Source organism: Achroia grisella, unplaced genomic scaffold (assembly GCF_030625045.1).
Source record: "Achroia grisella isolate CSIRO2021 unplaced genomic scaffold, CSIRO_AGI_Agris_v1 utg971, whole genome shotgun sequence".
In the NCBI taxonomy this organism is placed as follows: Eukaryota; Metazoa; Arthropoda; class Insecta; order Lepidoptera; family Pyralidae; genus Achroia; species Achroia grisella.
In genome coordinates, this window is record NW_026713077.1 from 2,536,683 (window position 1) to 2,564,009 (window position 27,327).

At 33.9% G+C, this 27,327-nt stretch overlaps 2 protein-coding genes and 1 non-coding gene across 3 annotated transcripts; 2 read left to right on the plus strand and 1 right to left on the minus strand.

The window, feature by feature from the left end:
- Positions 1 to 8,747: 8,747 nt before the first annotated feature.
- LOC131854215 (uncharacterized) lies at positions 8,748 to 13,038 on the minus strand. The gene is made up of 8 exons (XM_059205346.1): positions 12,942 to 13,038; positions 12,565 to 12,663; positions 11,873 to 11,964; positions 11,481 to 11,601; positions 10,910 to 11,053; positions 10,371 to 10,552; positions 9,402 to 9,503; positions 8,748 to 8,885 (listed from the first exon to the last, which is right to left on the minus strand). Exons 1-8 carry the CDS (start codon positions 13,036 to 13,038, stop codon positions 8,748 to 8,750), a joined length of 975 nt encoding a protein of 324 aa, XP_059061329.1.
- Positions 13,039 to 21,165: 8,127 nt separating this feature from the next.
- Positions 21,166 to 26,846, plus strand: LOC131854182 (chymotrypsin-1-like). The gene is made up of 6 exons (XM_059205312.1): positions 21,166 to 21,214; positions 23,077 to 23,260; positions 24,204 to 24,450; positions 25,085 to 25,231; positions 26,046 to 26,144; positions 26,751 to 26,846. Exons 1-6 carry the CDS (start codon positions 21,166 to 21,168, stop codon positions 26,844 to 26,846), a joined length of 822 nt encoding a protein of 273 aa, XP_059061295.1.
- Trnal-cag (transfer RNA leucine (anticodon CAG)) lies at positions 22,425 to 22,508 on the plus strand. The gene has a single exon. It is a non-coding gene; the product is annotated as a tRNA-Leu (tRNA).
- Positions 26,847 to 27,327: the final 481 nt, after the last annotated feature.

A 27,327-nucleotide genomic window follows, 5' to 3' on the forward strand; every position in this document is an offset into this window, starting at 1 on the left:
ACTTTAGTGTGAGGATACTGCTAGGAGTTCGAACCTCGGCTCGGGTCGTCGTAATTTCGATCCCCGTTTGAATAGGACGGGGGATCGATTTAATATGGGCCATATTCATCATCATCATCATCATCGCAGTCCGGAAGACGTCCACTGCTGGACATAGGCCTTCCCCAAAGATCCATCCTTTGGGCCATATTACTCGATAACACTATAGCTTAGTATATTTGAATCAATTTTCAAAATCGATCTAGTATTTTTTGAGTTTTAAACAATCAGAAAATATTAAATTATTAATTTCCACCATCTTGCAATAATTCTATAAAAAGCACAATGCACTAGAATATTTAATTAGGCGTTATTTTTACAATGGTTGCCACCCCTCGACGTAGCCGCAAGGGTTGACACAATGTTACAAATTGTTAGCTCAATGTTATTGTTACCAACCCTAACTTTGTGATGGCCACTTTTGCTATACGTAATTTATATCTTTCATTTTAATTATTATTTGTTTTATAAAAAAATAAAAACTACGACAGCCATTTTGTTATTCTTTATTTATTTAGACTTAATGAACATATAGATCCAAGTAAAGCTAGCTAAAGCTTGCTTATGGGTACTAGATTACTGATACAAATACATAGATATATATTCTTCTCGTAAATACATACATAGTATACATAGAAAACAACCAGACCGATACAAACAATCATATATACTCATGAATACAAATGTGGGCACGTTGTGAGGAATCGAACCTGCGACCGTCGGAAATAAAGCGGTGTAGTACACCGCTCGACCACTGAGGCCATCATATATAGGCCAAATAAAATTGCAGTATCTGATTTCAATTTCAAATCTACTGCTTTTCACTAATTGCTCTTTTCATTTTATATTTAATTTAATTATTAATTTTACGTACACTCAAATGGGTTGAAGCTGATAATCAGTGTTTTGTTCCCTGAACAATGTTCCACATTGAGCTTCAACCTGTTTGTATTGCTACAGATCACACATAATAACACAATTTTATAAATCTTATGTCGTATTATGTTCTATTCTTATGAACACGTTGTGCGTGATTAGTAACAAACAAATAAACGATATATCTATCTATCTACATATAAAAGTCTATACAATACTTAAATCAAAACAAAATATCTGTTTGTTTGTTCTTGTTAACTACAAATAGTCATCAATAGATATATATAGATATACAAAACACGGGGGCACCACTAGTTATAAAATAATCCTATAATTTAAGTATTTATTGTTCCCTTTCGGATCACAAGTATCCCTTTTGATAACAATAGATCCTCCATGCACCTGGCGGACGCGTGCCCTTTTCTATTATCAAACCCTTCTCATCATAGATTAACTATTGCCACACAATACAACCATTTGTATCAATGTATTTATAGAATAAATTCCTCTGTGCAAATTTTGGAATATCAAGATTTGAGGGTATATTTGTATTTATTATATAAACCGTGCACACTAAATAGTGTGTTCGAAATTTAAATGTTAATATTAAGACAGTGTAATTATGGTTTAGTGTGTACGGTTTATTTTGAATTAGGATGTTTTATTTTTGCGATACAATAATAGTAATAAATGGAATATGTTCATAATATTCTAATTAAATTATGTTTCTATTATTAAGACCTCATCATAGATTATTGCTACACAATACAACCATTAGTAGCAATGAATTTATAGAATAAATTCCTCTGTGCAAATTTTGGAATATCAAGATTTGAGGGTTTATTTGTATTTATTATATAAACCGTGCACACTAAATAGTGTGTTCGAAATTTAAATGTTAATATTAAGACAGTGTATTTGTGATTTAGTGTGTATGGTTTATTTTAAATTAATGTTTTATTTTTGAAATCAAATAATAATCAGGTAATGGAATATGTTCATGTTCTAATTAAATTATGAATGGGGTAGACACAAGCGTCTTATGCAGTTATTATTAAAGTCTAAAATACTTCACTTAATACAGTTTCGATTAGAAATAAAATGAATTATGGTGTATTTTGTTCGTTTATGAATTAGCATGCGACAACTCTATAACTTTTTTATATGCTAGCTGCAACCGCTTGTTCGTCTATGTTTTATGAGATAAAATATACCCTATGTTCGTTTTAGTAATGATCTGTCTTGAAACCAAATTTCATTGCAAGCACAGATTATAATATTAGTGCCCGTTAGTTTCTGTCTCTTTTTCCCTCTCTTTTTTCGCTTACCTACGACAGTAGGGAAGGCTTTGTGTCGCGCGCAAGTTCCCTAATTATAATAAAAATTTAATTACAAACTGAGTACAAAAGTTTGTGAAAGCTGGTGAAGACAACACCTGGGCGCTGGCCCGTGTTAAGGAGTACAGGAAACCCTACCAGGAGCATCCAGATATGAGACAGACGCTTCCACAATTTAGTATTTTCGCTAACAGTAAGATCTTATATATAGAATTCTCGTGTCACAATGTTGGTTACCATACTCCTCCGAAACGACTTGATTTTTATTAAATTTTATATACACATTCAGTAGGTCTCGGAGAATCGGCTACTATCTATTTTTCATACCCTAAAGTAATAAGGCAAACCAACCCCCCCCCCCTCCCCCCCTAACATTGTTTTATTTTTTATTTTTTGGTCAAATTATTTTTCTTTTATATTTATTTTTAATTTTATTTTTTTATGATGTGGCATTAAAAATACATACAACCCTAAATTTCCAACTCCTATTTTTAACAGCGCTTTTAATTTATATGGCAAAACAACGTTTGCGGTGTCAGTTAGTATATGTATATTAGTATGGATTACATCATTTAGTAAATTGTCTGCAAACAGAATGACACAGATTCATATTGATGTGTTTAGCCAAACACATAACCTCCCCCAGCCGGGTCGGGTAGCATACATCTCCTTCCGTCCTAACATGACCCATATACCGCGACCTCTAACATGGAAATAATATTGTACATGATAATCTATCTTGCGATATTTCTGCGGATATTTCCATTTCAATCTTATATTTATAGCTAGAACTTGCGACCAATTTATTTCAAGTTGCGAATTGAAAAATTATTACTTATTTATTAAAAATATGTTTTTTTTATTAAATATATTAAAAGTTATAAATTTCGTTTCTGAGTTTATTTGTTATTTATTAACATTCATTTTTTGGAAATTATATCCATAAAGCATTTCTTACATATAAGGAGCTAGCTACTCGCCCCGGCTTCGCACGGATGTACATACATATTATATGTACGTACGTACACGTATTATATATACAAACATTCCTCTTAAATCACTCTATCTATTAAAAAAAACCGCTTCAAAATCCGTTGCGTAGGGACGGACAGACAGCGATAGCGACTTTATTTGATACTATGTAATGATACTGACAACATCAAATTCGTATGTCTGTAATAGTCATCTAGTCTATAATTTTAATTTAAAATGGGTATTTTAAAATCATATTAGATTATGTTAACGTATAAGCCTTTTCAAGTCCGCCCCTTAATTATATATTTGTGCATCAAAGTTTTATAATTAAATAAATAAAATATTCCTTGATACAATTAAAGAATTTATTGTATCAAATAAAATAAAACTTAATTGTATAATTACTATAGATTACAATTCATTGTCAGGTAATGAATTTTGGATGACAATTAAAAAGGAACTTGTGTCTTGTTTACAAGACAAATTCTTTGACGCGGTTTAAAAGTGTGACACTTTTGGGAAATGTACTGTAGTTTTTGTGTTGCTTTTCGTTGTCACATCTGTGGACTCATGGGGGTTTTTGAATAATGAATTTTTGACAATAACTCATTAGTCCGGGGTGCAAAGTTGTCAATTTGAAAGTTTTATTACTGTGTATTTCTTTAATACATATTTTCTACAGGACACGTACATTTATTTGTATGTGTGAAAAAAAAAGTTTCTACCACGTGACTTTCATTTACTGTCAGTTTGTAATTAATTGTTGTGAAATAATTAATTGAAGTATGCTTTTTTATATGTAGCATGCATAATAAAGAATCAGTTTGAATGTTTTTCAATTACACATAGTTAATTGTTAGTAAAACATTTTATTTGTATTATTTATTCATTTAAAAAATTGTTAATTTAGAAGAAAATGGTACACATCATGCCGTTTTCTATATAATAGTAATTGTATACCGTTAGCTGTTAATCGTTAGCTGGTAGAGAATGCCATATGGCATTAAGCTCGCCAATTGGACATTTATTTTATATAGCGTAATAAAGGATAAATATTACATATTTAGTTTTTATGAATATAAACAGGATATGTACATATCTATTGATTTATTTTATATAATATCTTCAGATTTATCTTCCGATGTATTTGCCGTGTATAGCCGTACTCTTGCTGAAAATCGTATTAGCGAATATTAACGAGCGATCGTTCCATTTTCAAACGGATGCCCGGCGAAAGTGGGCCGCGAATTCAAATCGACACGGCGACGCATCACCCGATAGCCCCCCTGTCTACCATCAATCCATGTTAATTTCAACCTTATATACATATTCATACAATTCAAATCAAATGTGTGGCGTTGCCAAAATTATGAACTATTTCCGTGAGTCGAGTGACCCGAAAATGTTAACCTTTGCATAATTTCCTGTTCGCCCACGGGTTAGGTAGTTATATGCATTTTCCCGCCATAGTTTATGACATGTGCCTACCTAACGATACCAACCTATAGATAATCGATAGAATGCTCTGGAATTCTAGATATAATTTTGAAAATAGAATATAAATAGATAATATTAATATTCTATTACCAAGAAAACATTGTTTTACTACATAAATTATAATTATTAAAAAATAGGGGTTGGTGATAAAATGGTGAAAAATTAGGGTTGTATGTGTTATTTAATGCCAGATTATAAAAAAATAAAAATATTTTTTGATCCCGACCTGTCCAAACTCTGAGCGGACCTAGAATTTATAATAGCCCATACTTAATACGTCAGTCATTCAAAGGCTGACTGGAAGAAATCCCTCACTTGGGACAACTTTTTTTTTTAAGATCACCATATCCTTAGTTAACTTAAATGTATTTACTCCACAATAAAGTGTTACAAACAAAAAAAACAAACGTTTATTGTAAATTGGAATAATTATTAAATTTATAATGTTATCACTCGTTAATAAGACAAATAAAAGATATATAAAATTTTGCCGCAAATTGTGAAGGAGAGGAAGACTGATGTACAAACTCTGAACGGATCTAGAATTTAGAATATCCCAAACTGAACAAAGTTATTGTAAGTAGGAATAATTATTAAATGTTTAATGTTAATAAGACAAATAAAAGACAAATTTAGTAATGACATATTGTAATTTAAATAATGTAAATTAAATATTGTAATGGGTGAAAACTGTGATTGGTACAGTTTATGCTGTAAATAATATAAATGACGTAGTGGAGTAACTTGAAACAGTCATGCTCGCTATAAAGTTCAAACTTGTGGCGGCGTGGTGGGCCGGGTCGATGTGCTCCCTCTAATATGGTTGAGTGCAATGATGGCTGGCTCATCCGTCATACTCGTGTACGGGTGCTGCTTGTGGGGACTGGTCTGTTCAGGTTGCGAACACTGATTAGATTTTTTGATTTTTTTGATTTTTTTTTTTATATAGCATATGCTGGTGGTCACTCTATTCTCCCAAATTTGAATTTAAATGAAATAGTATTATTGTAAATATGTACAACATTAAAAAAAATTTCTTCTCATCTCGAAATCATTCCGAACTGACGGTAGATTTGACATATCATAAGAGTCTGTAATAGACCTACATGAATAAAGATATTTTGAATTTGAATTTGAATTTGAATATAAAATTTTGCCGCAAATTGTACGCCAGTTCAAAGTTACATCGCCCATTCTATCCCGACCTGTCCGAAACGCAAACTCTGAGCGGCCGGACTTTAGATGTTCTGTGGTATATTAGTATAAAGGAGAGGAAGACTGATGTACAAACTCTGAACGGATCTAGAATTTAGAATATCCCAAACTGAACAAAGTTATTGTAAGTAGGAATAATTATTAAATGTTTAATGTTAATAAGACAAATAAAAGACATATACAATTTTGCCGTAAATTGTACGCCAGTTCAAAGTTACATCGCCCATTTATCAGTACAATATTTTTATTTACAGCCCTTAAAATAAAGCTACTATGTAACTCAGTACATAAAGTTATTTCATTTAAGTATTTTCGGACCATATTTGTTTTCGTACCTGTCACTTTGGTACCATTGGAGACGTCGCGTTGGATATCAAAGGGAACCCGATCCTTGTTGGCACAAAGTGGCCAGATTTTATTGGTGTTCCGTTACAAAGATAACTTGCTTGTTTTCGCGGGTCGCAAGCGAAATGTTGGTGTATACTTACATTGTGTTATTTTTAGAAACATTTATCAGAGAGAGAAAAAATATTAATTTACTGAAATAACCTCTTTCCCTTCTTTAATTTTCATTAAAACAATAACTATATATAATAAAGACATATTTAAAATAACTCATTTAAAAGATGTAACATGAAGATAGACAGATAGCTTTTTATAGCTTATAGGAAACGAACGAGCATGCGGCTCACCTGATGGTAAGTGATTACCGGCGCCCATGAGCACCACCAAAGGATATTATTATTAAAATTACATTTTTTACAATTTTTGTTTGTCAGTCTGTCTGTCTGTTTATTCCGACTAATCTCTGAAATGGCTGGACCGATTTTGACAGGACTTTTTTTGATAGGTAGTTGATGTAATAAGGAGTAACTGAGGCTACTTTTGTTTTAGAAAATTAAAGTTAACTGCCACGCGAGTACAGCTAGTTATTAATAAATTTAAACTATATCTATTTAATAAATAAAATATATTCAAATCTATTCAACTTTTATTAAATACTTTCATACATATAAACCAATGTTACCAGCGAGTGAATAACTGGTTACCTATATCGACAGATCAGCCCCATTAATATCTCAATACTTCATCCAGCATCCCAACACTGCGCAAACGCAAATATCGCCTCCATCTCGTTACGTACCACCATTTATAATCTGTACAAGTGGGAGCAATTAAAAATATACATACATTTTGGATTTGTACAGTATGTCGCACAAATACTGGTAAATATAGACTTAGTACTAACTCGCACAAATACTGGTAGATATAGAGTTTGTACAAACTCACACAAACACTGGTAGATATGAATTTAGTACTAACTCGCACAAATACTGGTAAATATAGACTTAGTACTAACTCGCACAAATACTGGTAGATATAGAGTTTGTACAAACTCACACAAACACTGGTAGATATAGACTTTGTACTAACTCACACAAATACTGGTGGATATAGACTTTGTACTAACTCACACAAATACTGGTAGACATAGACTTTGTACTAAGTCACACAAATACTGGTAGATATAGACTTTGTACTCACTCACACAAATACTGGTAGATATAGAGTTTGTAGAATATCGTCTGCTTGGGTGCATCTAACTCACCTATATCACTATCACCTATTGGCCGCAGCTGGCCTTTATGTCTTCACCGGATCATAGGGGGCGAGTGCAGATACCACTCTAAACCAAAGGAAGGACTTATGGAGCGACTCCCGCTTGACAGATACGACTTTAGTCTGAGGGCACCGCTCGAGGTTCGAACCTCGGCTCAGGCCATCGTAATTTCGTTTGTTTTTGACGTTCGAAAGTTTGAATTTGACGGGGGATCATTCGGAGAGGTTCACACAATCGTTTTTGGAGTGACGGAAATCGAGTTTGAACCTAACCTTTTGTACAGACAGACACAATTTCGCATTAATAACATTAAAACAAATTACAAAAGTGCAACCAACTGTACTGAACATAAATTTTATTCCTTACATTTGTGTTTATCTTCACTCCCCGTTTATGATAACTTTATTGCATTCCACCAACATCAAATGGAAAAAGGCTTTCCGATTCAGATATTTAAGTTCAAAATACAATGGTATACCATTTGCAGTAACTGACATCGTTTATTGCCTGCTATTCCTTGTTCGCGAAACGATTTAGTGACCACGCCCATGGCTTTAACCAGTTTAATAATGTTTACATATAACTTTATACTTTTTATATGTAATTGGAATGGTAAACATACTGACAGCTCACCTGATGGTAAGCAGTCATTATCATCATCAGCCCACTGCAGTCCTATGCTGAACATAAGCCTCTCCCAAGGCACACCACTTTGCAGGTGATAAAAATTTACAACAAAATACGTAATATTAAATTTTTTTATTTTTTTTATATTAATCAGTCAAGACCATAAGCAGATTTGTTGACTATCTGATATCGTGAGAGGTAATTCTCCATTGAGAATCCAGCCTCAGATATTCCAGCTTATGCCAGGTTGTTGAAGTCTGGTATTAAAGTAATATTAAATAAGTAAATTTTTATACACATTATTCTACCATTTTTATGAAATACTACTATTTAATGTAAGCATTCTCAATTTTGTAGGATTAAGGTATCCGTAAGTAAGGTGAGTAATTTTATTATATTCTTCAAATATTTTGTTTTATATTTTAGGATGTTTCTTTACACACAGTCTGATTTCCAAAATCGAACTCAGGTAGGTTAGACGGTTAGGTCCAACTTGAGTTAGTAAGAGGCAAAAGTTAATATGAGACAAAATTATTTTTTTCACAAATAAAGAAAATCTGCTATTCATCCTCGTCCGATGGTTCTTCGGGTGACGAGGAAGATGCACCTGAGCTGGTCGAGGATTCGGTTGCATTGTATCCCCAAACTTCAACTTGAAACTTGTACAGATGTCTGAATGTCACTGTGGGTATCCGTACCTTTAGGATATCATATCATATTAAAAATAAATATTTATTAAATACAAAATAATAATAATACATATATACGAGTGTATGATGAAGAAATGTTACTGTAGTTGTAAATGGTTTAGAATTTAATATCATTACAAATCTTTGAATTTCTATCTCTCTATACTATAATACGCATGTATGTACATATTACTAGCTACTCGCCCCGGCTTCATATAATCTTCCTCTTAAATCACTCTATCAATTAAAAAAAACTGCTTCAAAATTAGTTGCGTATTTTTAAAGATTTAAGCATACATAGGGACGGACAGACAGCGACAGCGATTTTGTGTTATACTATGTAATGATATTTCAATTTCGGCCTCGGTGGTCTAGCGGTGTAGGACACCGCTTTATTAAGATAAGGGCGAGCACAATACCAGGTACTACGACCTACATAAGTAGGTCGTAGTATCTGTCCAAGCACCTGACCTCTCCCAAACCCCCCCATAAAAAAAACTTAGAACAGAACGACTGAGTACGCACCCTGACTACCGGAGTATCCAATTCCGTTACCTTAGGTTGACCAATTTGATACGGCATACCAACTTTTACGCAAATTATAAGGCAATCGTGACTGGCATCCACCTGCAAAAGAAATTGTTAATGATACCGCATAGACAAGATTATATTTAATAGGATTTTGCAAATTTGTAACAGCAACTTCAAAAATTTCGAATTAGACGGAATTTTAAATTCACATTCACATCAAATCGAACCCGTAACCTTCGAATGTAAGTCGATCCTGTGACGTTCGAATGTAAGTTGAGCTTAAACCAGTGGACCACCAATAACATCAATATTTCATTAAAATATTTTTTACTCTTTCTTTATCAGGACGTTCCTACGCTTTTAATAGGAGCTTAGCTGGTAATTTAGTTATTTATTAATAGTTTAAACTTTTGCGTAACAATTACAATTTTGGCGGTATGTGTAAGAACTTATAAATATTATATGACCTTCATTATGTACCGTGTAATATCACATTTTCCCGATTTTACAACATTCTCCTATTAGTCATAGCAAGATGTTATATAGTCTACCTTCCTCGATAAATGGGTTATCCAACTCATGGGTTATCAAAAGAATTTTTAAAATGGGATCAGTAGAACCGGAGAATACCCCGAACATCCCACAAACTTTACCTTTTTACAATATAAAATTTTCGTGTTTGTAACTAAACTTCGAAAGGGCTTGACCGATACTTAGGATATTTTGTGTGTATATTCAGTAGGTCTGAGAATAGGACGTGAACTATTTTTAATACCCCAAAGTGGGTGACCCACCCAAAATATTTTTTTTTTATGCTTCGGCATCAAACATATATTTTTAAATTTTAACCCTAATACCATGAATACCTATTTTTTAATAGCGATATTAATTTACATGGCAAAACAACATTTGCCAGGTTAGCAAGTATTAGTATAAATTCTTACTAATTAGTTATCGACCAACCTCTAGATAATAACTGAGGTAAGTCAAAATGGTGGGCTTGACTTGGAATATCTCATGATAGAATCGGAACATGTCATCAGCTGCTTCTCCTCTGTCGAAACATCTCCGCCCACCCATCCACCAGTGGCCGTTCCAATCGTGTCCGATCAAATCGTGGAACGACGCTCGAGGCATCATAAATCCTAAAACGATAAATAGTAAGAACATACCATAACGACTGTTATATCATTCGTGGTAGGCATTGTCAACTTGATAACTTAATCCTTACTAGTCTTTAGTAATATTATAAATGCGAAAGTAACTCTGTCTGATAGTCTAGACCCTGAGAAAGGACATAGCGTAAAAAAGGACATAAAAAGGGTTATAAAGATTTGAAAGGGAGTGGTGACCCTAGTTCTTTGGAGAATTAATTCCTTTCGGATTTGATACCTCAAAGAAACTCCAAGCATAGCTCTTTCCATAGTTGTTTGATTGACTTTGAGTTGGTGGACTAGTCGTATCGTCATTGTACATATTTAGTAATTATAAATATTGCTTACCAAATGGATCATCTTTAGCGAACGCTCCCACAGCTTTACCAGTGATGGCAGCAGTAATCCAGGGTACGTAGGGATGGAGGATTATGTGCCGGGGCGGGGGAGGGGGGCGACGAACACGGAGAGGGTCAGGACATGGTGCCCCACCTGGTCAGAAAGGTGATACAAATTTAGAACACTAGTAGTACCTACCTACCTACTATTAGTAAGGTAGCCATCACCTATAAGATATTAGACTTTCATCTGCAGTATGAACCACTTTATCACAAATAAATTTTATATAGCATTATTCCTTCTTGGATATTTCGAAGTAGACTCTAAAAAGTTGTACACGTGGGTACCTCAGTTCAGTGTGAACAATAATGTGAATAAAAAGAGAGTATGATCCCTGATCTCTAAAGGCCGTCATATCAGATATGACGGCCTATAGAGATCAGGGAAGAGGCAAGGCAATGATGATTGTATAATGGTAATATAATTGCAGAAAATGAAACTTAATTTGATAAAAATCATAATCATTTAAACTTAAAATGAAAAATTGTTGGATTTTGATCACAAAGACACTCTTACGTACCTTGTGAGAGTGCTACAATGGACCAGTGGCCTGTGTGCTCGTGGACAAGACTTGGCGCTCCAGAGTGGAAACCACACCCAGTGGAACAAGCAATGCGGTTCTTAGCCAAGTTTGATGTATTCTGTTACAAATTAAACGTTATTTACATATATGTATGGTAATTGATGAAAAGAATAGTTCCGCCTAATTTTTAGCCTCTACGCGAAACTATTCTAAAGAACTAAGATGCCAGTCTGGTGCACTTAATGAATTAAAAAACCAGGCTCTTTGACGACTTAAATTCCATTGCCAAATTGGTAAGCAATTAAGCTTTCTCTTATATGTTAGTTGGAAAATGACAATTCCAGAATAAATTATGGAACCTAAGATTATTAAGAAGAAGTAATTCTCACCACAGGATTGTCATATAAATAGCAAAGCTCTCTTGGCAGCAGACTAATTCTAACCACTTCTTTCTCTTCCTCCACAAAATCTCTAGGTACATCTGCAACATCAAATGTAAATTAAAACAAACCAATACATGTAATAAAGTCGTAAACTAGCTATACAAATAACAAAAGAAAGTTACACATGTTGTACTATACCGAAGTAAAAAAAAGAATATATACATATAATTTTTGTCTGTGTGCTTTTTTCAAGCAAAATCTTTATAAGACCGAGTTTACTAGGTTTGCCTACGTTTCTTGCGGATTGTTGAGGCCATGGAGCAAAACCCTTTGCCCCGGCAACGACTATGAGGCAAAAATTCATGGGTAGACCACTCACAAGGCCCATCAAGTACGAGTATTGTATATACAAACTATAATACCATAGATTTCTGCCTTATTTTTTTTTTGTTTGTAACACTATATTTCACCAACATACGTAGACGTATGACGAACGAGTAGAAAGGACAGTAACAAAATTAAAATATTAAAAATAAAACTAAGTACAAAAGGCGGTCTTATCGCTAATGCAATCTCTTCCGTATAGAATAGAGTAGATGGCGCAGGAGTGGAAATAAGTTCAGAAAGTAAAATGAATCTAATTTTATGTATCTACCAGTATCTTATTTATGTAAAATATGTAAGTAAATGTAACATACCACTACTAAAATCAATGTGAAACAATTTTTCCGTTGTCTGTCTTCCATTTTTACCTATTAAGAAGTTTTTAAATGGCAAACACGCTGGTAATACGTATTCTGAAACAATACGTTATTAAATAATAATTATTAGATTACAACGTGGATGTGGAGTAGTTTTTTCATATATTGGGTCTAACAAACAACAATGCAATAAGTGATAAAGTTAAATTATATTAAATTACGACGTTAATGACTTAAATTAAGGAAGAACCATGAAGAAAATGTTGATTGAAAGTCTCATTTAAAGTTCCACACCTAAAACATAATGCCATTATAGATGTAAGCATCGCACACTATCTACGATCAAATTTGATTAGTAAACCTTCTAAACTTACTGGATTTTATCGGAGTGATCATTTTCAGGATAGCAATACTCTCCTTCTCTTTAAAATGCTTGTACTCTGGATGGAGAAGCACGTCTGATATTGGCATCAACAGAATCGCTGGATCACACTCCGACCCTTGTGCTAAATCCTCGATGGACACCCCACATTCTTCTTCATCACGTTCATAATCCCCAAATACAATGTTACCTCTACAAAAAAATAACTCCTGAAACATTTACATTAGATGGCCTCAATGGACTAGCAGTTTAGCCCACTGCTTTACATCTAATAGCCGCGGGTTCGGTTTCTCGCACAGTACTAACTTTTGTATTGATGAGTATAATTGTTTTTATCAGTCTGTACGGTGTTTTCTATATATTTGTAAAAAGTTAGTATATCAGTTGCATAGTATCAATAACACAAGCCATACCATATTTGGTAAACTCTGCACATCTATTACATATTTTGTAATCTCTACTTGCCTGTTGCATAATTTGTAAACTCTATTTACCTGTTACATTTTTTGTAACGTCTACTCACTTACAGGGCAAATCCGTCTGTTATCTGAATAACTTTACATATTTTGTAAGCTCTACTCGCTCGTTACGTATTTTGTAATGTCTGGTAACTTATAGGGCAAATTCGTCTGGTATCTTAGCAGCGGTACATATTTTGTAAGTTCTACTCACCTGTTACATAATTTGCAAACTCTATTTACTGGTTAAGTAATTTGTAACGTCTGCCAACTTACAGGGCAAATCCGTCAGGTATCTGAGCAGCGTCCATAGCAGTGGATAGTGCGAACTGTCGGCTGATAAGAACCACTCTTGAATTTTACCCTGTTGGCCCGTTACATATTTTGTAAGCTCTACTCACCTGTTACATAGTTTGTAAACTCTATTTACCTGTTACATTTTTTGTAACCTATATTAACTTACAGGGCAAATCCGTCTGGTATCTGAGCAGCGTCCATAGCAGTGGATAGTGCGAACTGTCGGCTGATAAGAACCACTCTTGGTACTCTAAAGTAGTGAGGAGTCCCATTCTTCACTGCAACATGTTTTTTACCGAATTGTTATGAATGAATAATGCTTCCTATCAGTGGTATAGCGGTTTAACACAACTCCTTTTTAAAATTCTGGGCCCTATCTCCCCACCGCAATAGGTGGGCCATCAACTAACTTGAGCTAAGTTACAATATAGTGCTAGATATATAGGGAATCCGGGTATCTATATATATAACTTACTTCCGTTGGTAGCGGGTTCGATTGCCTCGCACGACGCTGACACTTGTATAGGTAAATGAATATGACTGTTTGTATTTCTATAAATTGTTTAATACCCATAACGCAAGGTTTATTTAACTTTGACGCTATGTCCAGGATAATAATAATAGATCTGCACTACTCGTCTAGGATTATCTATATATATATAACTCAAAGGTGACTGACATAGTGATCTATCAACGCACAGCCCAAACCACTGGACAGATCGGGCTGAAATTTGGCATGCAGGTAGATGTTATGACATAGGCATTCGCTATGAAAGGATTTTAATTATTTACCCTCAAGGGGATAAAATAGGGGATGAAAGTTCGTATGTAACTTTGTAAATTTTAAACCAATCGGGCTGAGACTTTGCATGCATAAAGCTACTATGACGTAGGCATTCCCTAAGAAGGATTTTGATAAATTCCACCCCTAAGGGGATAAATTAACGCGGGCGAAGCCGCGGGCAAAAGCTAGTTATTATCATAAATGTGAAAGTGATATTGGTTGTTTGCGATTCATCCCATAGCAGTCTATGCAATCATCATAATTAACGGTATAAAAGCATTTGGGGTGAAGAAGAACTTGACGTAAAACATCAGAACAGACAAACAAACAGATGTATTATTCTTCCATAATATAATTCCATAGACAAAAATAACGATATGGGAATTAAGAAATTTGAATGAATACTTTCTTCTCTTCTTCTCACCATGTATGTACTGCAGTGCTCCCAACCAAGTAAACTGTAAGTCTACCAAAGGGCCCTCTTCGGGATCTATTCCAGGGTCATCTAGGCACTCGAAGAACTGACATTTGATCAATGGTATACCTGAAGATAATAAATAATTTTGACGGCCTCGGTGGTCTAGCGGTATAACATGGTCGCGGGTTCGATTCCTTGTTCGGTGTAAACATTTGTATTCATGAGTATGATTGTTTGCATCGGTCTAGGTATTTTCTGTGTATATTATGTATATATTTACAAAAAAATGGTATTTATATCAATTGTCTAGTACTTATAACACAAGCTCTGCTTACCGTGGGACTAGATGGCGCTGTGTTAATTGTCTAGGTTTAATTATTACATTAGCATAGTAGTCAGCTTGTTTGCCATTTCAAAAAAAATGCAATTGAATATAACAAAACATAAAACAGAGTTATCGAAACTTAAATGATTTTTTTTTATACAACTATAGTGTCAATGTAACATACAGCCCATCTGATGGTTAAATAAAAGGTTACCATAGTCTATAGACGCCTGAAACACTAGGTGTGTCACGTGCGCGATGACGTCACTATTATTTTTTCGGATTACCCTAATGCTGTTGGCCGCAGCTGGCCTTTACAGCTTCACCGGTCGATAGGAGGCAAGTGCAAGTGGCACTCCAAACCAAAGGAAGGATTTGTGGAGCGGCTGAAGGCCAACTCCCGCCTGACGGATACAACTGCCTGCCGACGCTACTTCTTCAAAACAAACTTTTTAAATCAAGATTTTATTTGTATTTAAATAAAAAAACTTATTTTACTTACAAGCAACAATCACAACAACTAGTAAAACACAGTAAAATCTGCACATTGGTAAAGAGTAACGGCTTATGGTACAGTAACGTTTTTTTTGCAGTTCCCTCATATTGTTGATGTGTAGGAATGCATATTTACCCAACAAAGCATATCGAGACGGAAAATAAACAAACATAATGGAAAATCTGTTAACGGGAGACGATCTCGCTTGTTTGAAGTTATTAATGGACGAAAAATGTGGAATGAGGGCCGAAATAACATTTAACTGTGTTTTTGTATATATTTTGAACATGTTACACTAAATTTTATATTGTAACAAATTTTTACTTTTTTAAATTTGATGCGGTCATTATTTATACGTTTTATTTTTGTTGATTTCCCCATATTTCGACAGTGGCGGATTACCGTCGTCAATATACAAGCAATGCACTGTAAGGACCCTCTTCAGGATCTATTCCAGGATCTCCTAAGCACTCGAAGAACTGACATTTGATCAATGGTATACCAGAAGATTTCAAATTCAAATTCAAAATATCTTTATTCATTGTAAGTTCAACTTCAATGTAAGTTTATTTGAATAAATGATTTCTATTCTACTCTATTCTACTCTGTTCTATTCTACTCTATTCTACTCTATTCTACTCTCTTCTACTCTCTTCTACTCTATTCTACTCTAATCTATTCTATTCTATTCTATTCATGTAGGTCTATTACAGACTCTTATGATATAAATAACTTATTTTAAAAACACATCTTTACATAGTATAAAACAAAGTCGCCACCGCTGTCTGTACGCTTAGATCTTTTATTTTACGCATCGGATTTCAATACAAGTTTCAGCAATAGATAGAGTGATTTAAGAGGCAGGTTTAATACATGCATATTAGTACAGCAAAGACGGAATTCAAAGATTTTCAACAACCCGTGCGAACTCTAGGTGGATCGCTAGTGTACATATATATGTATTTGAATTCAAAGAAAGTTTCTTAGTGCCGTCTAGATTCGAACTCCGGAACTCTAAATCCGGTAGTAAACCATTAGGCCCTGACGCTCTCAAGTAAAAGTTATATGAACTAAAAACAACTGAAATAGTTCATATGTGAGTTATTTTGTTTTGCTGTAATACTTCTTCTTCGTCTATTAAATAAATCAAATCAAAACAAAATATTCATCATTATTCATTCATGTAGGTCTATTGCAGACCCTTATGATATGTCAAATCTACCGTCAGTTCGGAATGATTTCGATATGAGAAGAACTGACAAGAAACTCAGCCCGTATTCTTTTCAAATAAATGTTGTACATGTTTACAATAATACAGATCCATTTTTAAATTCATATTTGGGAGAATAGAGTAACCAACAGCATATGCTATATCAATTTTTACAAAGATAAATAGAAAGAAAATCATTTATTCAAATAAACTTACATTGACGGATTTTGAGCCATCATTACATTTTCAAGTTTAAGTGTGTGAATACGAAACCACGCCGCCGTAATTTGCACTTAATTCAATTAAATACTCAAAAAGAAAAAATATTGAATACACATTTTACTGGTTAAACAAATTTTTAATATAAAGTTATTTTTTCCCTACCGTCAGTCGGTATATAGATGATTGAGTAGAACTGGCAAGAAACTTAATTGAATGACTTTTTTTTTAAAAGATACAATGTATATAGGTGTTATGTCTAACAAAATGAAAATCAGTCATGAACAACAAGCAGCACACTCGTCCATTCAAGTAATCGTTTAGTGATGAGTAGCCATCATTGCTCAAAATATGATTTAACAGATGTTTTGAATTTATTTAAGGGTATACCTATTAACTTTTTCTAAACGATACTTGGGGACAGCAAGTTTGTCTTTAAATCTAGTATTAATATGATTAAGCATGATTGCTTCAAGTTACTCCACTACGTCATTTATATTATTTACAGGATAGGCTGTAACAATCAGTTTTCACCCAGTACAATATTTAATTTACATTATTTAAATTATAATATGTCGTTAATAAATTTATAATCAGTTTCTATAATTAACGTTAAACCTACATGTATGGGGGAAAGTGATTGTTAATTACTTCATCACTAGCAATGTACCAAGTCATGTTAACCTTCCCACGGTTCCCACTGGAAACTATCGTGATAAATTCCAGGTGAATTTGTCAGGATGGGCCAACTGACCTAACCCCATCTCATCTTATCATCCACTGGTGCCCCGCCAGCATAAACCGTTAGCGCACGCTGGTGCATCATTCCACAATCTATACATATAAATAAAATTGGAGTGTTTGTTTGTAATATTGAAATAACCGTTTTTTACTTGATACACATGTATATAAATACGGTACATACACCAAAATAACATTTTTTACAAATTTTGTCTGTCTGTCTGTTTGTTCCGGCTATTCTCTAAAATGGATGGACCTATTTTGACGGGACTTTTTTTGGCAGGTAGCTGATGTAATAAGGAGTAAGTTAGGCTACTTTTATTTAGAAAGACTATTTTATTTTAGAAAAATAAAGTTAAATTCCACGCGGATGAAGTCGCAGGTACTAGTCATCCATAAAAAAACCTGTATATGTGTGTAAGATCACAGTTAATATAATATTATATAGTAAGATACAAATAAAACTTCTTATCTATCTATCTACTATCATCTAAGTGTGACACCGTGTCGGCATACGTGATCACCTTTCAATTATAACTGTATGCGAGCATTGTATGCATCCGAATGCAATAAAACTGTTGACACTGGCGCCGTCAGATTTGCATGTTAGCGAGAACATATCGGATTGGAGGTGGTGTAATTTTTTTTTTGTAATTACTGTGTCAATCTCGACAAGGTGCGTGGATGTAATCATTGAAAAAAATTAACTCAATTTGCCAGAAAAAAAATCCCATGTATTATAAAATATTTTCTATGTAAAAGAGCTTATTATAAAATTGAAGAATTTATAAATGATAATAATGTTTTTGTAGAAAATATCTAACTTAAAATTCATAGCGCTGACAATGTTATCTGATTGAACTGAGATTAAGTGCGTAGCGGTTTCTATGTTGATTGTCGCATGCCTAATCCTTGTTGTTAATTAAATATATTTAAATCAATATTTATTTAAAAAAGCAACACACAAGTTTCTTGCTTATTCTTCTTGTGATGAATCTGCATTCCGAATGAGTGGTAGAATCAAAATATGACTATTCAAAAGTGCTTGTAATGAGTTTATTTGAATAAAGATTATTTCTATTCTATTATTATAAAACACCAAAATACAATATTTTTTTTTAATTTCCTTATCTATCTGCGATCAGCCAACTAGCTTTTATCAGATTTTTATAGCTTTCGTTATCTGTTGCTTTGATTTACCACATCCAGTAATGTGGTCCTCCTAAATTAAATTGTAAAAAATTATATATTTATATTATTATGTCTATATAATAACAGAAACGATGTAACAAATATTGAAGAAGAGAAATAAAACAAATTCAAAATCCGTTGCGTAGTTTTAAAGATTTAAGCATACATAGGGACGGACAGACAGCGACAGCGACTTTGTTTTATAATATGTAGTGATAAATAGAAACTCCAATATCTTCTTATATCACCACTAAGAGGTTACTACATTGAAATGCATGCATGCAACAATTCATTACAACAATTTCGTATGCAAGTGCTATGTGCCGATATGGTACATTTAAATTGCCGGCAAATTGTCCACATCCTGGCTCCAATGGTGTCACGTAATGGCATTCTCTGAGGCGTCGGTTCGAATTAGGTTTGGTAATTTTGCTTTGAAGCTTTTGAAGTTTTTTTTGCTGTAATTTTAGGGTTCTTATTAAAGGTGATATGCGATGACGCGTCTTTTTTTATGCTACGATGGTGGAAAACATATATATATGTTAAAGTTTATTTTTTTTCTTTTTGGCTTTAAATTTAGGGTTCTTATTAAAGGTGATATGCGATGACGCGCCTTTTTTTTTTTACTACGATGGTGGGAAATATATATATGTATATATATATATGCATACGTCCATCTGATGGTAGCCGTAGCCGCAAGCCTAAAACTATCTAACCTCTTTTATCTTACTAGTATTTATTTACCCTGGACAATTAACACAGCGCCATCTAGCTCCAAGGTAAATACTTGTGTTATGGATACTAGACAACTGATATAAATACTTATTTTTCTTTGTACATACACAATATACATAGAAAAGATAGCCAAGCCAGATACAAACAATCATACTCATAAATACATATGTTTGCACAGTGCGAAGAATTGAACCCAGGACCATAAAAAGGAAAGTAATGTGCTATACCGCTAGACCACTGAGGCCGTCGCAAATATATTCCTATTTCATATACATATATAATATACGATATACAAATTCAAAATTCAAAATATCGTTATTCATGTAATTCGGAGTTTGATAAAAGAATATGGTGCACCCGCCTGCGCCTGCGCCTGTGATAAATTCACCAGGAATTTATCACATATGAGAATTGCCGATGATCCCAATCTCTCTGACGGTATCGAACCATTTAGCTTGAGGCGAGACTTCGCGTCGCTTTGTGTGTTCTACCGAATATACAACGGACTGTGTTCTGATAAATTGTTTGACATGATTCCTACAGCTACCTTTTACCATCGCACCGTTTGCCATCGACAGAGAATTCATCCTCACACGCTGGAACCTAATTAGTCTTGGACAGTGCGGTTTCAGAGGAGCTTCCTCCCGCGTACACTTAGATTGTGTAATGAACTACCTGCCGAGGTTTTCTCTCTGACAATATTATCTGATTACACTATAATGAGTGCGTAGCGATTTCTATGTTGATTATCGCATACCTCTTACTTGTTATACTGTAATTATTTATATAAAAAAACATCTATTCAAAAGAACAACACACAAGCTTCTTGTTCATTCTTCTTGTGATGAGTCTGCGTTCCGAATGAGTGGTAGAATCAAAATATGACTATTCAAAAGTGCTTGTAATGAGTTGATTTTAATAAAGATTATTTCTATTTGTCGAAAGACTACAGCATGGGGTTTTTCAAGAAGAGTATATTAAGGTTTCTTAAGGGTCGGCAACGCGCAGGTACACTCCTGGTGTTTCAGGCGTCCATACGCTACGGTAACCGTTTACCATCAGATGGGCCGTATGTTTGTTTGCCACCTGCGTGGTATAAAAAAACATTACAGGATTGTTGACCCTTTTACCAGATTAGACGAATAAATTATTAGGTTTCAAACGATTAAATGCAAATTCGGTGAGTATTACGTGAGACAATTTGAGATCATAGGGGTATCAACATAGTTATTTAGCTCAATAGTAAATCACATGGTATTATGACGTACGTATGCATTTGCATACAAAATTATACATATATAAACTTATGTAACCTTTTGTGAAATTCAGTATGTTAGAAGAAATGTTCGCATTACGCTTTTGTGTGTTTTTAATAGTTTTACCTTTTTTTGGTAAGTCTTGTTAATTGAATTGATTTGGAAGCGTCCAAAATGAATGGAGACCATGTTTTTATATAAACGTTCAGTCATTTTTTAACCATATCTATACATATAAATAAAATTGGAGTGTCTGTTTGTAATATTGTAATAACCATTTTTTATTACATGCATATGAATATAAATACAGTACATACATCAAAATAACATTTTTTAAATTTTTTGTCCGTCTGGCTGTCTGTTTATTCCGGCTAATCTCTGAAATGGCTGGATCGATTTTGACGGGACTTTTATTGGCAGGTAGCTGATGTAATAACGAGTAACTTAGGCTACTTTTATTTTAGAAAAATTTAAATTTCAAGCGGACGAAGTCGCTGCGCTAATTTCTAATATATCGAAATGTATTTAAATGCTGGCGCCTGGCATCGGTTTACTGGCGGGGGAGTGGAGGATGATAAGATGAACATGAGGTCAGGTCAGTCTACCGTGGTAAATTTACCATGAACTTATCACGATGGTTTCGAGGGGGAACCACTAGGAGCTCAAACTGACATGGTACATTGGTTTTAGTCCACATTACTAACAATTCCCTCCTCCACCCCGCGGTTCCGCTTGCAACCAACGTGGTAAATTTCTATTTGCCAAAATGGGGTAACTGACCTACCTTCATGCTCATCTTATCATTTTACCTTTCCTTGGTAATTTTTTCAAACAAAATTATTTTGAAGAAATGTTCAAAATTTATAGAAACATGATTTTACTATAAACGTTATGTAATGAATTTTAATATTGAAAAACTATCAACTAACGCAAGAAATTAAGTCCTCTCAATATGGAATTTTTTTTACAAACTTTTTATATTTAGTTTTTAAAAACAAACTTTGTAGTAAATATAAAGTAATAATCTTTATAACTAAAACCTCAGTAATAAATTTTATTTCATCCGTCTATATATCCATATCATAACAATACAGAATTCCTAAAAGAGCTTGTAAAATTATAATGAATAAATGAAAAGGACTCGTAATACCATAGCCTTAAAGATTATAATACAATGCAGTACAATTGAGACGAGTCGAATAAAACATCAACAATAACAACATGACGTTCTAATATAAAGTATCAAAACATCAATCCCACCTAATTTATGACGTGTGACGTCATGACCTTATAACGTAATAAGGCAGCGTAGCAAGAAACTTGTAATTTCGACTAGTTTATATATGTCAGGATGGCCGAGCGGTCTAAGGCGCTGCGTTCAGGTCGCAGTCCACTTCTGTGGGCGTGGGTTCGAATCCCACTTCTGACAAATTTTTTTCCTGTCATTTTATTAAATTATTCATAACTACAATTAAAGGATAAAATATAAAATTATTTGTTACGTAAGAGGTTGTGTATATTTACTATAAACGCGAAAATTATGCGTGTAATTTTGATTAAACTTTACAGTAATAATACGAAAATATAATAAATAGCTAATACATCAGAATAACATATAGGCAATAAATTTCATGCAGGTAAAAATAAAATAAAATAGAAAATGCTTTATTCAAATAAACTTAATTTAAGCACTTGAATATTCATAACAATTTTTTAGTCTACCGCTCATTCGGAAAGCTGTCTCATCACAAGAAGAACGAGCCAGAAACTTGTGTGTTGATCTAATATCACATAAAAATTATCTATATTAAACTCGGTTTATGATATTTAGGTAATTTTAATTAAAATAAGTAATGAAAAATTACTAATTTTAAGGTTCTTTATTATTCTTACATAGGTTTATTAATATGCCTTACTTAATCGACCTCCACGCGGTTCCCCATGGAAACCATCGTGGTCAATTGCAATTTGCCAAAACAGTTTATTTGAATTTACAGCGTTAGCAGAATTTTACTCGTCCAAGGGTCAGGATGAATGGGAGAGAATCGTTGGAGGGACCAAGGCTGCTAACGGTAGTGTCCCCTACCAGGTTTCTCTAAGGTGGTTTGGAGTTTGGCACTTCTGTGGGGCTTCCCTGGTGACCCCACGGGTAATACTGACGGCTGCTCACTGCGTCCAGAGGTGAATTTATTGTTAACCAGTTTATTCATTACAAACAAAAAATCAATCGAATATACATATATGTATATCTAATACATATAATTCTGATGTCATAGGTTTCGTGTTTATACTCTTCCGAAACGACTTGATCAATTTTGATGAAATTGTATATAGATATTTAGTAGGTCTGAGAATATGTTTATAACTAATTTTAATACCCCTAAGTGTTTGGGGGTGTCCCGATGCCGAAGGGTTGTAACCATACTAAGTGTCTGGCAATGAGCAGCGCAAGTTATAATACTGTTACGATCAATATGTGAAAAAATTTAGTTTCATAAATTAATGAATTTGATATGAAAATTTTTACACCTTCGTTACCTGCCAAAGGAACTACGATCCAGGTTTCATGTGCGTTCTTACCTGTGTTGGGGACATACATACAAGAACTTTCACATATACTAATAAGACGAATGTCTGGCCATCAGGGGCTCTTGGACTATTTGCACATGAATAGTAATAATAATAATGCTTGGTAGCTGAAATAGGTTAAAGAAATACCTACAATATAGAACAGAGGCTACTTCAGCAAATATTTTATAATTCATGATCAATTAAGCCACAACATTACTTAGCAATGTTGTATTATTGAAAAATATAGCTCCTAATATTGTACAGGCGCTTGCATAATAAATTGAATTAGTTCACATTAATATTTGATCATTTCATTGGAGATGCATAACTTGAGTGTAGGACAGGAAAACATGATAACTTCAAGAATCTTTACCCTACATTTTTTTTGTGAAGTTAGGGTTTTCATGTTACGACAACATCGCTTTCTTCCATCAACATGATCCTGTGATTTTCTTACTGCTGTTCTTGTATATTGACGTCGATTTCCATTTACAAGTTGGACCGTCAGATTCTTGCCATTTCACTTGCTACATATAAAAATCTCATATTTCAGAGCGCGACCAATATATTTCATGGCTGTAGTTGGCACAAATATGTTGCGAGCGGGCGGTAAAGCATATAGTATTAGGAAAATTGTCTACCATGAGGACTATGACGACGATGTGATCAAGAACGATATAGCTATACTGTTTACTGATAAGGAAATAGAGTTCAGCAGTACCGTTGATGCTATAGAGCTGAATGACGAACCGGTGGAGAAGGGAGAAGACTTGAAACTGACCGGTTGGGGTACTACCTCTGTAAGTGTTGTAGTAATTATTTTATAGTAGTCTAATATACATATATATGTAGATATATATGACGACCTCGGTGGTCTAGCGGTTTAGCACATCGCTTTACTTCCAATGGTCGCGGCTTCGATTCCTCACACCATTTGTATTCATGAGCATGACTGTTTGTATCGGTCTGGGTGTTTTCTATGTAGACTAAGTATGTGTTCACGGAAATGAACTATATGTGTATTTATATCAGTTGTCTAGTACCCATAACACAAGCTCTGCTTAGCTTGAGACTAGATGGCGCTATGTGAATTGTCCTGGTACAAGCTTCGGCAAGACGTATACTATACTAAAATATTATTATTATTATATAGCATTTTACGTCCGATGGTCGCGGGTTCGATTCCACGCACTGTACAAACATTTGTATTTATAAGTATGATTGTTTGTATCGGTCTGGGTGTTTTCTATATTACTACTTAGTAGATTTTTTTCGTAAATACATATTTATATATAATCCTTTTATTTTTGTATTTTTATATATATTTATACATCAGTTGTCTAGTAACCATAACACAAGCTCTGTTTAACTTGACGTTTATAACCGGCTACAATATCCTACATGGATAAATTATTTTTTACTTTAATATTTCAGTATCCTGGACGTCTTCCCAACGACCTCATGCAACTGGAGCTGAAAGCGATCACCTACGAAGAGTGCAAGGAGGCACACAAGAATATCAATGAAGTATTCGAGTCACAGATTTGCGCGTTGACCAAAGCTGGAGAAGGAGCGTGCCATGTAAGTGTCTAAGTTATTACAGACTAGTTATAATAAATGTAGCCTAAGTTACTCCTGAAAACATTAGATATCTAAATATATATAACTCAAAGGTGACTGACATAGTGATCTATCAACGCACAGCCCAAACTACTGTACGGATCGGGCTGAAATTTGGCATGCAGGTAGATGTTATGACGTAGGCATCCGCTAAGAGAGGATTTTGATAAATTCCACCTCTAAAGGGATAAATTAACGCGAAAGCTAGTCTTCTATATATGTACTATACTGCTATAAACCTGTACATATATCATATAGTATATTCTAGTGTAAAGTCCCGTCAAAATCGGACCGGCCACTACCGAGTTTATCAATAACAAACTGACAGACAGACATTTTTAAAGACTAAGAGAAGACAAAGAATCTTATTTATTTACAGAGTAGTTACATGCGACTTTGACCGCGTGAAATTAAAATAAAAGTAGCCTATGTTATTCCTTATAATATTAACTATCTGCAAGTGAAATTCCCATCAAAATCCGTCCCGCCGTTTCAGAGATTAGCAAGTAGGTACAAATAGACAGAGATACCTTTCTTAATTATTTGTTTGATGTAAGTACCATATATACTTTCATATGCATTTATTAAAAAGATATAAACATCTACATATATACATAATATACATGATCTGGCCCATAACAAACATCATCATACTCATACTTACAACTGTTTCTATGGTGCCAGGAATCGAACCCGCGACCACCGGAAGTAAACCGCTATATCACCGAGGTCGTCAAATATTCTTTATGGTCTGTTTAAATCAGATTTATTGCAGGGCGACTCCGGAGGACCTTTGGTTCGCGAAGGTAGACAAGTGGGAGTTGTATCTTGGGGTATACCATGTGCTAGAGGAAAACCTGATGTTTATACTAAGGTGAGTATATACTGAGTAAAGAATAATAGTAAGTAAAGAGTATATAGTGAGTGAAGAGTATATAGTAAGTAAAGAGTATAAGCGAGAAAATATTATAGAGTATGAGTAGATGTTAGTTCACTACCATAATTTTGATGATATAACTTTGATGATCCGGCGTCCAGTTACACCAGTTAATCACTCTTTTGATGACATTGTACGTATTTTTTAACCTAAACTAAACAATATATAGGCGATTATTGCTTACCATAAGGCGGATTATCAGTTCTTTGCAGTTCAAATTACATAAAAACTTATGTTGGTTATAGATTTTCATTCCCTTCTGTTTAATCCCCCGTCCAGTTTAAAAAAGAATCGAAAGTACTACAGCCACGTTTCGAACCCTTAGCGGTGTCCTCAGACTAAACTCGTATCCGTCAGGCAGAAGCTGGCTTCAGCCGTTTCACAAGTCCTTCCGCGGGTTTGGAGTGCCATCTGCACTCGGCCCCTATCGTTCAGTGAAGCTGTAAAGGTCAGCTGCGGCCTAAAAATGACCTAAATTCGACTACAGATCAGTCAAAAATCAAACATAGATAACGCATATTAAGGTATAATTTCTGTTTCAAGGTGGAATCATTCATGCGCTGGATTGAAAAGACTCTATACGAAGATGACGAAGATCACCTGAAATATCTAAATAAAAGAAGAACAAACAGACATTAGCCAATGCGGTTCTTGAATTTTGTAATTTAATATAACTACATTAAATTGCATTTTGTTATACACAATTATACTCAAAGTTGTATTAAATGATAAATTATATACATATACTTTTTTTTATTAATATGTTTTACGGCTCTGGATACAAGTCCTGTTTAGCCGCACTTAACAAATACAAATTACAATTTTTTTTTGCTGAATATTTCCAACTCTAAACAGCAACTAGTCTACAAAGAAAAACGTTTAATAAAAAAAATATTTATTCATTAAATTCACCATCATTCATAATACTAATATCACAGTAAACACTCCGATGAGGTTTTGCTTTTAAATAATGAAATAAAATATTGTTACACTGGAATGTAAAATATTTAAGTTCACAATAATAAAATTTATATAAATTTATTATTCAATTTAGACACGAATTTATACATGATGGCAATAAATAAATTGTAATTAAATATTTTGTGAGATTACATAATAA